Source organism: Cercospora kikuchii, assembly GCF_019650295.1.
Source record: "Cercospora kikuchii DNA, contig_00001, whole genome shotgun sequence".
NCBI classification, from domain to species: domain Eukaryota; kingdom Fungi; phylum Ascomycota; class Dothideomycetes; order Mycosphaerellales; family Mycosphaerellaceae; genus Cercospora; species Cercospora kikuchii.
In genome coordinates this window covers 2,394,205-2,405,390 of record NW_025408582.1, presented here as the reverse complement: position 1 = coordinate 2,405,390, position 11,186 = coordinate 2,394,205, and the positions used below count along the sequence as shown (strand labels likewise).

The window sequence follows — 11,186 nt, the reverse complement described above, 5'->3', positions numbered from 1 at the left end:
GCAGCGCTTGTAGACTTTAAGTCTCGCATCACAGAGATGTTTTCTCGAATCCTCGCCATAAGTGGCCTTGTGGCGCACTGCACTGCTTCTCTAACAGTACAGCGGAGCAATGCAGATTCTCGGATCAAGTCTAACCACACCGGCCTTCTTCAAGAAAGTCACTGGCCAGAAGGTATCCATCTAGCTGTCGACTACTATCCCTCCCAATGGCCGGAATGGATGTGGGACGGCGACTTGGCTCGCATGGCAGAGAGCAACATCTCTTACGTTCGAGTCAACGAATTCGACTGGTCGATACTGGAACCTCGAGAAGGCGAATACAATTTTACATTGTTGGACAAGACTCTCGAGCTAGTTGCCAAGCATAACCTCAAAGCCATCGTAGGCACACCCACTGCGGCCCCACCAAACTGGCTGACGGAAAAACACAACATCGATTTCGTTGATCGCACCAACACGACGTTGCTGTTTGGTTCCCGAAGACACTACAGCTTTTCATCTTTCGACTATCGCGAACAGAGCCAAAAGATTACGCGCAAGCTTGCAGAACGTTACGGGAACCATTCAAGCGTAATAGGATGGCAGCTCGACAATGAGTTCGGATGTCACGATACAGTGAGAAGCTACGATCAAGACGCGAAGACTCGATTCCGTGCCTGGCTGAAAGAGAAGTATGGCACTATCGAGAACATGAATGACCGCCAAGGGCGTGTTTTCTGGTCTTCACAATACGAGTCCTTCGAAGCAGTGGAGCCACCATTTTTGGAAGTTTACACGAACAATGAAGCCCATACTCTCGATTGGTATACCTTTTCGTCGGACCAGGTGATAGCATTTGCCAAGGAACAAACCGATATTCTCAGAGAACTCGCTCCTACTCATGCTGTAACGCACAACTTCATGGTCTTCTTCACGGATTTCGATCATCATAAATTCAATCGCGAGGTCGGTCTGGACATCTCGACCTTCGACTCTTATCCGCTTGCTGGGACAGGTGCCGTGCCACTATCTGATCAAGAGCTGGCCGACTACCTCCGCACTGGACTTCCGGACCTCCAAAGTCTTCAGCACGCACTATATCGCGGTGTTTCAGGAGAAGCCTACGGAACAAATCACGGCCCATTTGGAGTAATGGAAATGCAACCCGGTGTGCTGAACTGGAATGCATATCGTGTCTCTCCACTCGAAGGCATGGTACGTCTCTGGACGCACGAGACCTTCGCAGCCTCCGGTGATCTCGTCAATTACTTCCGCTGGCGTCAAGTGCCCTATGCTCAAGAGCAGACTCTCTCTGGACTCTTCGTCTCTGACGATACTGAGGACCAAGGTTACATTGAGTCGCAAGATTTTGCTGACAATGACTTGCCGGAGCTCCGAGACCGCGCTGTTGCTCCAGAGCCTCAAGCCGACATTGCACTAATCTGGAGTTACGAAAGTCACTGGGTCTGGGGCATTGAGCCTTACAGCGGCTCATGGTCCGTCAAAGATGCCGGTTATACGGGTTCTGCTCTCGCATACACCACACTTTTCTACACTTTCTACTCCGCCCTCCGACGTCTAGGCCTTAGCATCGATATCGTTTCCCCAGAGCAGAGTTTAGAAGGATACAAGGTTGTGGTCGTGCCCAGCTTACCGATTGTGCCTGAAGTCTTCGACGAGGCTCTTGCCTCGTTCTCTGGTCCAGTGGTTGTTGGCCCACGTACGGGAAGCACGACTCCCGACTTTGCGTACGTTCCAGGTCTCAACCCAGCTGGCAGCAGCACTCTGCGCTCACGTCTACCCTTGCGTGTCACTCGTATCGAGACTCCTCCAGCGTACGCTGGAAGTGGCGTTTCGTATGCTGGCCAGGATTACAACGTCTCATTTTGGGAGGAGTGGGTTTCTTGCAGCCGGGAAAATGCGACCAGTGAGACTACTGTCACATACACTTCTCGTCATCGACCAGGTACGCCGGCTGCTTGCTCAAAGGATAACCTGCACTATCTCGGCTTCAATCCGACAACCAATTTCCTGGTAGACTATCTGGGAGATGTAGCGAAGGCAACCGGAATCAAAGACCTGACAGGCCGAGTGGCAGACAAGGCAAACGACCTTGGTGAGACGCTGAGGTTTCTCCGAAGAGGAGATCTTCTCTGGGCTTTCAACTATGGTTGGGAAACACAAAGCTTGCCAGAAATCGATGGAATGTTGATCATCGGTGAGAATGCAACCGAAGTGGAGGGCGCCAGCGTTGTGGTGTTCCAGCTGAACACAAACTCAAGCACCCATGCTTGAAGATGTTAGATGCATGCTGTATACAGTGACTGTATCCGAATCAGACGCATTCCAATTCTTATCTTCACGTTGGTCGTGCAACCAACCGTTCACCCTCATGCCTTCGTCGAAGCCTGATAATCAAATACAGTAGTGCCCTCTCTCCACGGATCTGGAATCTCCTCCAATTCCTTTACCCCAGTCATCGCACTCACAGCTTTAAGCACCTCGTTCCCAGGTTCAGGACACTCCGAATACCTCGAAATTTGCACCGAAATACTCCTCCAGAAAATCTTCTTGTTCTCCTTTAACAAATCTCTCAAATCCTCAATCTGAGCAATCAATCTCTCCAAATCCTCCACAGTGCTCAATCGCACAGTAATATCCCAAACCCTAGCCAATCGCATGAATTTAAGATCTTCGACAGGTCCAAGATCCCGACCCTTGATTTCTGTGGGCGATTTGTACCTTCCGTCAATGTGTAGTCTCAGCTCGAGCGAGTTGTGGAATATTGGGGAAGCTTCATTATTGATGGCTTTGCATGTTCGGAGTAATGTGAGAGCTTGAGCACCGCATTTGAGGGAGACTCCAAGATTATGTGGCGTGTGAGTGCAGATCTTGTATATTCTACCATCGACGAGGGTGATGAGAACGCCGTCTTTCCAGTAGCAGTAGGCGTGTTGTTCCGTACATGCGAGGCAATTGATGTAGATCTGCTCGCGAAGTTCAGCTGGAAGTTTGAATAGTGGGCTTTGGTCGTTTGTCATTGCTGCTTTACGTGCGTAATAGCTTTCCTATGTGGTGAGTCTGCGCGTGTTTTACTTGGGGGTTTCGGTCAGAAGGAAGGTTCCCGCTCCCAATCAGAGAGCTGTACGATTGGGAGCTCTTGGTGCCACGTGATCAAACCAGTTTGGGTCAGTACATAACCGTCAACAAATGCAGCTGTTCTGTGCTTCTATGACCATGTTTTCTGAACTGCGCTCAATGGCTTTGAAAGTCCTCAATCGGGACCATAGTTGAAGTACACCCCATCAGAGCTGTTCTCTCTGTGTTCAAGGTCAACTATTGTCCTGCGCCCGATTTCAATGAACAGTGAGAAGCGCACTCTGGGTAGGGGCTCCTGCAAGCGAATCACAGTGTTGACCGACTTCTCGAGGACCAATCGAGCCCACTTTTCAGGTCCACCAAAACGACCCTCAAGTCTGGTCTGGCGGAGCAAATGATGCTACAATTCAAGCGTGCCGATGCGGCCACCGATCTCTCCTTCGCGGTTCAAAGAACCATCAGCGACACGCTTAGATAGCTGCGCCAGTATGTCCTCGTAGCCTTCACCAGGCGTCTGCTCCACCTGCATCTTGAAGCGGAGTTCAAGGCTGCGCAGTGCATCGTGTTTCGCTTCAGCAACTTGATAGGCAGAGCTTTCTGCGTCTCCTCTTCCGCCCACGAGGTTTGCAAAGCTGCGGGATGGTCTAAGCAGATACGGCCATGCGTACTCCAAGGCAGGCTGCGCAACTAGTGCGAGGTGTCCAGACTCTGGAGTGGCGATGTTATCTGGCATGGAGATCTCCGGTGTGACTGACCAATATGCTGTACTTAACGCACTCAAGACGTTGATTGCTGACAACGCAAGATCCTTGAGCGCAACCGTGTCGGCATGCATTGCGATATCTTGCCACAGGCGAGGGTTGTTGGCCACGTAATAGAAGTACAGAGCCCTTGCTTCGGCGGCTTCTTTCAATGACCTAGCTGGAGGCGCTGCAGATCCGCTGGACGATCCCAACTTGAATGTGATGTCTCTGTCAGGCCCTCGAAAAACGGTGGCAAGAGTATTGAGCACGTCTGGATTTGTTGCTTTCGACGGTAGCAACGAGAGAGGACTGGATTGCCAGTTACTCGTCGAGAGCAGGGCACTGCGCGGAAGACTAGCAAGTAGGTGAAGATCGTGCTTTGGAGATTCTGCATGTGCCCATCTGGACGGCGACTGGTCTAATGTGACCCGCAAGCGAGCTTTGACTTGTTCTGCAAGCTGGCTGGCCAGGAAATGCTCCGAAAACAGTGAAGCATATGTCGCCACGTAATTGGCAGCGGGTCCGTAGAGAAAGGTGCTCTCGAGCGGGTCGACGGGTCTTCCAGATGTTTGTAGGTAGATTGCGATCGTATTTGCGTGCAAACCTGAAGCGATCAGGTATCGAAGACCGGCAGAGTCTGTACTGCTGCTTCCAAGTTCTACTGCCTCCGGCTTCGTTGCCACAAGAATCGCCGAGTAGAAATCGATCAGGTTTCGGTACAAAAGAATGTCGTCTTTCTCGACCATGTTTGATGTTGCGAAACCAATCAAACCCCCTTCAGTTCTGTATTCTTGCTCGATGTCTGGATGATGACTGCGGGACACTACGTTCCAGTCCATCTTGGCGACTTCGGCCAGCCATTCCATCAGCCGACCGGCAGCTTCTGTGCGATGATTTTTGGACAAGCCGAACCCGTGCTTTCCCGGTGTAAGACATGAGCAAGCTTCAAAGTACACTCTGTAGATGTCCCGATCGCCAAATAGCCGTCTCCACATCAGACCCTGGCCGCCGGTGGGAACATGTGTATCAGGTCCCGTTTGAACCTCCTGGTCGATCCGCAAAAGATCCAGAAGCAGCTGTTGTGCTGCAGTCGCCACTCCAGTGATTCGTGTGCACAGCCAGAGTTGCACTAAAGCCATGACGGTGTCGAGCATGCCCGCGACCGATGCTGTGTCGGCGGCGTTCGAAGTAGCCTTCTTGAGTATCGATATGATGAGCATATTGTACGAGACCATATGGTCCCCAACTGCCAGACCTTCCTTGAAGGGGATACTGCCAAGCTGAAGGATGTCTCCATAGCTGTACTTGTCGAGTAGTCGCAACAGTAAGTTGACCGCTGGGGTGGGATCTTGTTGTAGTGTTGGCAGAAGCGACGATAGTGATGAGACGAGCTGCAAGTTTTCGTTCACGGATAATGTCGATGCCAGCACCAGTTCTGCTTCTTCGAATGTTCGCTGTTCGAGGGGCACTGCCGGATCGTTTGCCGTGGCACTGATGCTCTGATTGAGCTTGTCCAATATGCTATCCGACATCTTGCTCAATCGAGACAGTAGAACACGTCTCGAGGGAAGATTTGGAATGCACACAGGATTGTGTCGAGTTGGAGTATAGTCTTGGTCAGTCAAATTGGAAGGCAGCACAGTTGACGTTTGCTCTTTCACATGAGACTCGTCTAGATATGGCGCTAAGTTTTTTACGGCTTAGCGTCGGGCCGGACCGATGTCCGCTCTTTGAGGTCGTGAACAACGCAACGTCAACTCGGCCTTCTTATTCCTCCGCCTTCAACACGTGTAACTCCAACTCCACAAGCAACGATGCCAAAGATGCAAGCAGATGCAGCTCAAGAACCCCAGCCGGCCTGGGACGCCAAACAATATTCCGAAGCCTTGGCGCATCTTGAACGTCTCCAGGAACAGGTCAGTCGCGTCCGCAGCTGTACTTTTGTTTACTGCTTGCTCACGTCTTACAGATTGATGCCATGAGATGCACTATTCCTTCTATTGTCGGGCCCATGGCGAAGCCAGCCAAGGACAAAACGCAATTATTTGTTCAAGTCAAGTCAGCAGCAGTGCGATCTGTGGACGACGTACAAGCACTCCGGAACAACTGGTCATCCGAGCAAACGCAATCAATACTCAACAGATCTCAACAGAGCCTGGAAAAGGATAGTGACCTGAGCAAAGCGGGTACTGTTCCGCGCTACGGCTGGACTCAAGACACCGAGATGGGCTGAACAGAGGCACGCCCGTACGCTCACTTTCGCGTAGCGCATGAACGGCTCCTTACCAAGCTCGTGCCGCTGACACGCGGAATTTGTTGTGTGGTGAAGATGAACTGAACCCGAAACCCAACAATCCTCAGATCTTGGAGAAGGCCGCAACAACAATCTAATTCAGCGGCCGACCACCTGGCCAATTTCCCGCACTTGGATCAACCATCGAGGCCCACTTCCCATTCCACATTCTCCAAGTCGTCGGAACCCCATGTCTCCCTCTCTTGCCCCCCGGGTAGTGCGCATCACTCCAGAAATTCCACCGATTCGCTCCCGTCAAATGATCGTATTCTCGTGTCCGGAAATTGTACACTTGGTCCCTCCCATCCCTCCTCGCCCAGGGCACATGGTACGTTGTCCGCGGATACCAGTCCATGTCGTGCGCAGGAGCAGTCCAGTTCGCATCACCATTGGCACCAGCCCATTTCAGACCAGTCTTGTCCCAGCCGGACCAATGCATGCGGCTTGGACGGTCGCGATGGAAAGTGCGCTTGTCCGCATTGGCGACAACATACACATCCGGCCCTTCGCCTGTAAGAGCATCTTTCAGGCGGCCGAGCGTGCCGTGACGGGCGCCATCGACCGGACGCACCCAGTATTTCTTTGAGCGAAGGTTGTTAAGTTTGCGGCCGCCTTGGTACCAGCCTCGTCCGGAAACACCGTGAGAACGGTGAATGATGAAAGGCTCTTCGGCGGGTGCGGTGCGAGAATGGCCGTACTCGGGGAGAAAGGGAAAGCCGTTGAAAGCATTCTTCTGATAGTCTTCCGTGAAGGGAGCGTTGTGCCAGGGAACAGCCATGCTGCCGGGCAACTTCCACGACCTATGCTTTTCTTTTCGAATGTGTTGAATATGATTATACTGCTTTCTGTGTTGTATCTCCGATTGAGAGCTCGAAAGTTGGCGCGAGTAAACGAATGCAACTCTAGCTAGCCTCTGATCCGAACAACACAGCAATGCTACAATCTGTCCCTATATGTGTGAATTTGTGTTTGTCACCAATTTTTGCTACAAACGCAATCCATTTGCAAACTTGCCTCTCACACGCTTCGTTGCATTCTTGCCGTCTAGAAAACACCATCGGAGACTACGGCCATTGTCATCTGGCTTCCTGAGATTCAGAAGTTGTGCAACAAACAAGATCGATCTTGTGTAATGTTTGTATCTCGATCTGTGCAACGACATAGCTGGCTGTTTCGCGTTACTGCGAGGAGGCGAAAGAAAAGTTGTGCAAGCAGAGTGCTTCGTGCCTTGCGTGTGCTCGCGAGTGACTCTGTCAGGCCTGCATGAGTATTGGAGGCCACCACAGGGCTGATTACATGCGCAGTGGGGTAAATGAGAAGGCGGAGTTCAAGCTTGGAGGCGGAATTCTCGTCTTGATCCATTATTGAACAATCGGTAAACCCGAGCAAGAAGGCGATCAGAGGGTCGCCCAAGGCTGTGACGTTCACTATCCTGTAATTCCTTCCAAGAAAACCCACCAGGACCCCATTATCATCATTTCCTTTCCCCAGAAGGCTCTGACTACCTCCATCTAGTACACACCCAAGTCCTGACCCGCCCTCGCCAGCGTTTCCCATACTCTCCCAGGCAGCTTGTATCTAATCAAGCCAGCAAAGACCATGACATCCTTGGCTTTTTGTACACAATTCGCGACAAGTTCTTTGCGTGCTGCCGTTTCGTATTCTTGACTTCGTATTTTCTCGGCTTCATTACTGCAAGAGATGACCGTCCAGACCATGACGTGGCCAATGGTGCGACTGACAGACGTGGGCATAAGTTCGAATGATTGCGATTTGCTTCGGATGGCCGACACGTCGCCGTTTGTATCGGTGGGAATGACGTCGGCTGCTGAGACGGCCTGTATGGCGAAAAGTGTTAGTCTTTGTCTGTACGGAAAACATGTGAACGAGACGGTAGGTACTCACATCGATGACCTGCGCCCAGTGCCCTACTTCGAGCTCTTTGCGCGCTCTGGCAAGCTGAAGGAGGACGTCGATTGCATCGCGGTACTTTCTGTCGATCTTGTTAAGGTACATCGCGTCGCTGTTGTAGAGTGTCCTAATATCTTCGGCAAGCTGGATCGGATTGTCGATAGAAGTCAAGCTGAGACTGGCTTGCATCTGAGCTGGATCCTGGTTGTTGTGAGAGTTGATATCGCGCGGCTTCAGTGGCATGAGACGTGCTGGTGTGTCGCCGAGTTCCGTTGTGAGCGCAAGGGAAAGGGCGTCGTTGACAACTGAGATGACTTTGTTATAGTCTTCCGAAAGATGGTAGAGCAGTGCTGCGTCCGTGGTACGACCCTGTTCCTCAGCTGTGCGCGCTGCGACCAGCGTGATGTGCTTCAAGAACTCGCGATCGTTATTCAGCTTGATCAGCGGTAGTCGCTGTTCGATGGCACCCTTAATCCGCTGGCCGTCAGCTCGAATGTCGCCCAGCAGTTGAGCAAACTCTCGAGTCTCAAGCACGACCTCAGTAAGTGCCTGATAGCAGAGATCCTTCTGGGCTTTCCCAAGATCGCCAGTGAGATCGGCATTCAAGCAGATGAGCGAGATGTAGTCCACGGCAGCTGTTGCATTCGCAGTGCGGAAATCGCGTGTGTAGAGACCAATCATGCTGCCAAAAGCAATCTGTGGTTCTTGTCTTGTAGTGTAGCTCAGGAGATCATCGCTATTGCTGATGTCGCGGACACGAAGCATTCCGTAATAGTCCAAGCCAATGGCAAAGTGCACAGCAGAAAGGTAGTTGTGCGCATACAGATCTGCAATCGCTTTCTCGAAGAGGCCAGCCAAGGTTTGCATGAAGAAAAAGGTTGTTGGTGCATTGGCGATGTCACTACCAGCGCCAAAGTACCTCTCGCCAATGTCCTTGATTGAAGTCTGTACTTCGAGCAAGCCAAACGCTTCGTGGGCAAGCTCCTCGACACGATTGTACTCTCGTGCCAGAGCGAACTGTAGCCACAGCCAGTCCATCATGTCGTTGGTAATGTTATCGAGGCTTCGGCGGGTCAACTCGCAGCGTCCGATGACCTTGTAACACATCATGCGGTACGGATCGATCGAATCCTCGGGTGCCAGACGTTGTCGCTGACTGTACTCGTTGTGTATGCTGGTTTGGAGATCGGGAGGAAGTCTGTGATCCTCGCTCTCGACGAAAGCTCGAATATATCGCGGGAATTGTCGGTCAATCTGTCGGAATGCCGACCCGTTGGCGTTCACGTATTCCAGCGCGTCAGTATACAGGCCACTCCGCAGCAGGTAGAAAATGATGGCCCAGCACTGTTCCTCATTGATCTCTTGCAGAATCTCGGGATCCGGACCCAGTTCTTTACGAGCAGCACGAACACGCACGAAGCCCTTGACTTTGGACAGGGGATCTGGCGTTCCTCCAATCTTTGCCTCTCGGGGATTCTTTGCAACCACTGCTTCGAGCTGAGTATGGAAAAGCTTCTCAAGGTATTTCCGCGAGCCATTGAGAATGCGACTGCGTACAGCCATGTTCTCGGCCGTGTTTCCAGTCTCATCTAGATACGCTTTGGCAAAGCTGCGCTCCTTGATAGCTCCGGGATCGCTTAAGGCTTGTGCCTTCTCGTCCTCGCCAGTGATCTCCACCAGTGCTTTGTATGCATTGACCAGCATAGAATTGTCCTCGTTCGTGGGCTCACCTTCGGCCTCAGCGAATCGGGTGAAGATAGCATAATTCTTCTCTTGCAGTCTTGCGACATTGAGATCCTTGACTTTGTCGGAGTACTTCTCTTGCTTTTTGCGCAGCAGATTGTCTTCAGGCGCTGGCCGAATGCTGTCCGATCCCCTTTCCGCGATATCTCCAAATGTGCTGCCACGGAGTCCCCGCTGGGCAACTGAGCCAATGACTGATCTGTTCATCCTGGACATCCCATATTTACTCGTTGATGTTCTTCCACGGCGAGAGGAACGGTCAAAGCCGCTTTGACCATTTTCTTGTACTTGATTAATGCTGCTATTGTCCAAATTCTGTGGCTTCTTGAGGCCAAAGTGCTCGTAGATGCGCTGGCGATGTGCATCCCAGTCGACACCATGTAGCCTCTCCTCGATCATCTTGTCGAAATCCTCATGAGCGCGCTGAATGTGACTATCCACCATCTTCTGGAAATCATTCTGATAACGTTGGGCAAGCACTTCCTTCACGCCATTCGCTGCGGGATCAGAAGGCTGGATCGGCGCTGCTCTTGAGCCAGAAAGTTCCTCGAGGTCGCGTAGAGCTTCGCTGGTGTTGACGCCTGAAGCGGAGAGCAAGTAATGCGCTTTCGCATCAGTGAAGCCCTTTCCTAAATTCCTGACCTTGCGCGCAATGTCTCCCAGGCCGAGTTGAAGTTGCGGTTCGTCGTTGTTGTTGGGTCGTTTTTGCCCGCGATCGAGCAGTGCCTGGAAGTAGGCGGGCGCGCCCTGGGTGGAGTTGGAGAGGGCCATGGCGGCGGTGTTGATGCCCTGCACGGAGTGGTGATGTTGTGCGGTCGGGATCCAACAATGTTGACGGAGAAACGCGCGCGCGACTTTGAAGCTCAAGGGGCCTTTGGCGCTGAGACAAGACGTTTCTTGTCTCACGCTTCACGTAGAACTAGCCATCGACAACGCGACAACACTTGCAGCAGAAAATGGCCAAACAACCTGCGCGCGAACACGAAAGCAAATGGGCCATGGGAAACTCGAGCTCGAATCACAAGGGTCGCCTCTGCTCGTACCAGACGATCACTGTGGACATACCACCCATCGATTGCTGCAGATACTGCTGTCGCTGCGTTCAGCAGAGAACGAGCGGCGAACACGCACGTCGCTGAATTCCCGCAGCAGTATACGTGTTCTCCAGCGCCAATGTCGCCAGGCTTAGTACGCGAAGCAGCTGCGGCTGATTTGCGCATCCTGCACAAGCGTTTTGCTGCCGGCTTCGAAGAAACAGCCGTCTAAGCCTCTCGCTCTCATTCACTTGCATGCGCCCGACTCCTCCTTGGCTTTGCGGTCACTCCGACACAGAAGTCTTCTGGCCACATTGTTGCTTCTCGCTTCGACGTTGCGAAATCAGCGCCGCTCGCTGTTGCTTGCCCGTTGGAACCTCGCCT

General features: G+C 52.2%; 6 protein-coding genes across 6 annotated transcripts; 2 read left to right on the top strand and 4 right to left on the bottom strand.

The window, feature by feature from the left end:
• Positions 1 to 36: 36 nt before the first annotated feature.
• On the top strand, positions 37 to 2,274 carry CKM354_000089700 (uncharacterized protein; the record flags this gene model as incomplete). Its single annotated transcript, XM_044796003.1, has 1 exon — positions 37 to 2,274. One exon carries the CDS (start codon positions 37 to 39, stop codon positions 2,272 to 2,274), a length of 2,238 nt encoding a protein of 745 aa, XP_044651938.1.
• Positions 2,275 to 2,369: 95 nt separating this feature from the next.
• Positions 2,370 to 3,020, bottom strand: CKM354_000089600 (uncharacterized protein; the record flags this gene model as incomplete). The annotated part of the gene is made up of 1 exon (XM_044796002.1): positions 2,370 to 3,020. The coding sequence occupies one exon, from the start codon at positions 3,018 to 3,020 to the stop codon at positions 2,370 to 2,372; it is 651 nt and encodes a 216-aa protein (XP_044651937.1).
• Positions 3,021 to 3,478: 458 nt separating this feature from the next.
• On the bottom strand, positions 3,479 to 5,353 carry CKM354_000089500 (uncharacterized protein; the record flags this gene model as incomplete). Its single annotated transcript, XM_044796001.1, has 1 exon — positions 3,479 to 5,353. One exon carries the CDS (start codon positions 5,351 to 5,353, stop codon positions 3,479 to 3,481), a length of 1,875 nt encoding a protein of 624 aa, XP_044651936.1.
• Positions 5,354 to 5,644: 291 nt separating this feature from the next.
• CKM354_000089400 (uncharacterized protein) lies at positions 5,645 to 6,054 on the top strand (the record flags this gene model as incomplete). The annotated part of the gene is made up of 2 exons (XM_044796000.1): positions 5,645 to 5,737; positions 5,791 to 6,054. The coding sequence occupies 2 exons, from the start codon at positions 5,645 to 5,647 to the stop codon at positions 6,052 to 6,054; spliced, it is 357 nt and encodes a 118-aa protein (XP_044651935.1).
• Positions 6,055 to 6,208: 154 nt separating this feature from the next.
• CKM354_000089300 (uncharacterized protein) lies at positions 6,209 to 6,892 on the bottom strand (the record flags this gene model as incomplete). Its single annotated transcript, XM_044795999.1, has 1 exon — positions 6,209 to 6,892. The coding sequence occupies one exon, from the start codon at positions 6,890 to 6,892 to the stop codon at positions 6,209 to 6,211; it is 684 nt and encodes a 227-aa protein (XP_044651934.1).
• Positions 6,893 to 7,625: 733 nt separating this feature from the next.
• Positions 7,626 to 10,539, bottom strand: CKM354_000089200 (linker nucleoporin NIC96; the record flags this gene model as incomplete). The annotated part of the gene is made up of 2 exons (XM_044795998.1): positions 7,626 to 7,952; positions 8,020 to 10,539. The coding sequence occupies 2 exons, from the start codon at positions 10,537 to 10,539 to the stop codon at positions 7,626 to 7,628; spliced, it is 2,847 nt and encodes a 948-aa protein (XP_044651933.1).
• Positions 10,540 to 11,186: the final 647 nt, after the last annotated feature.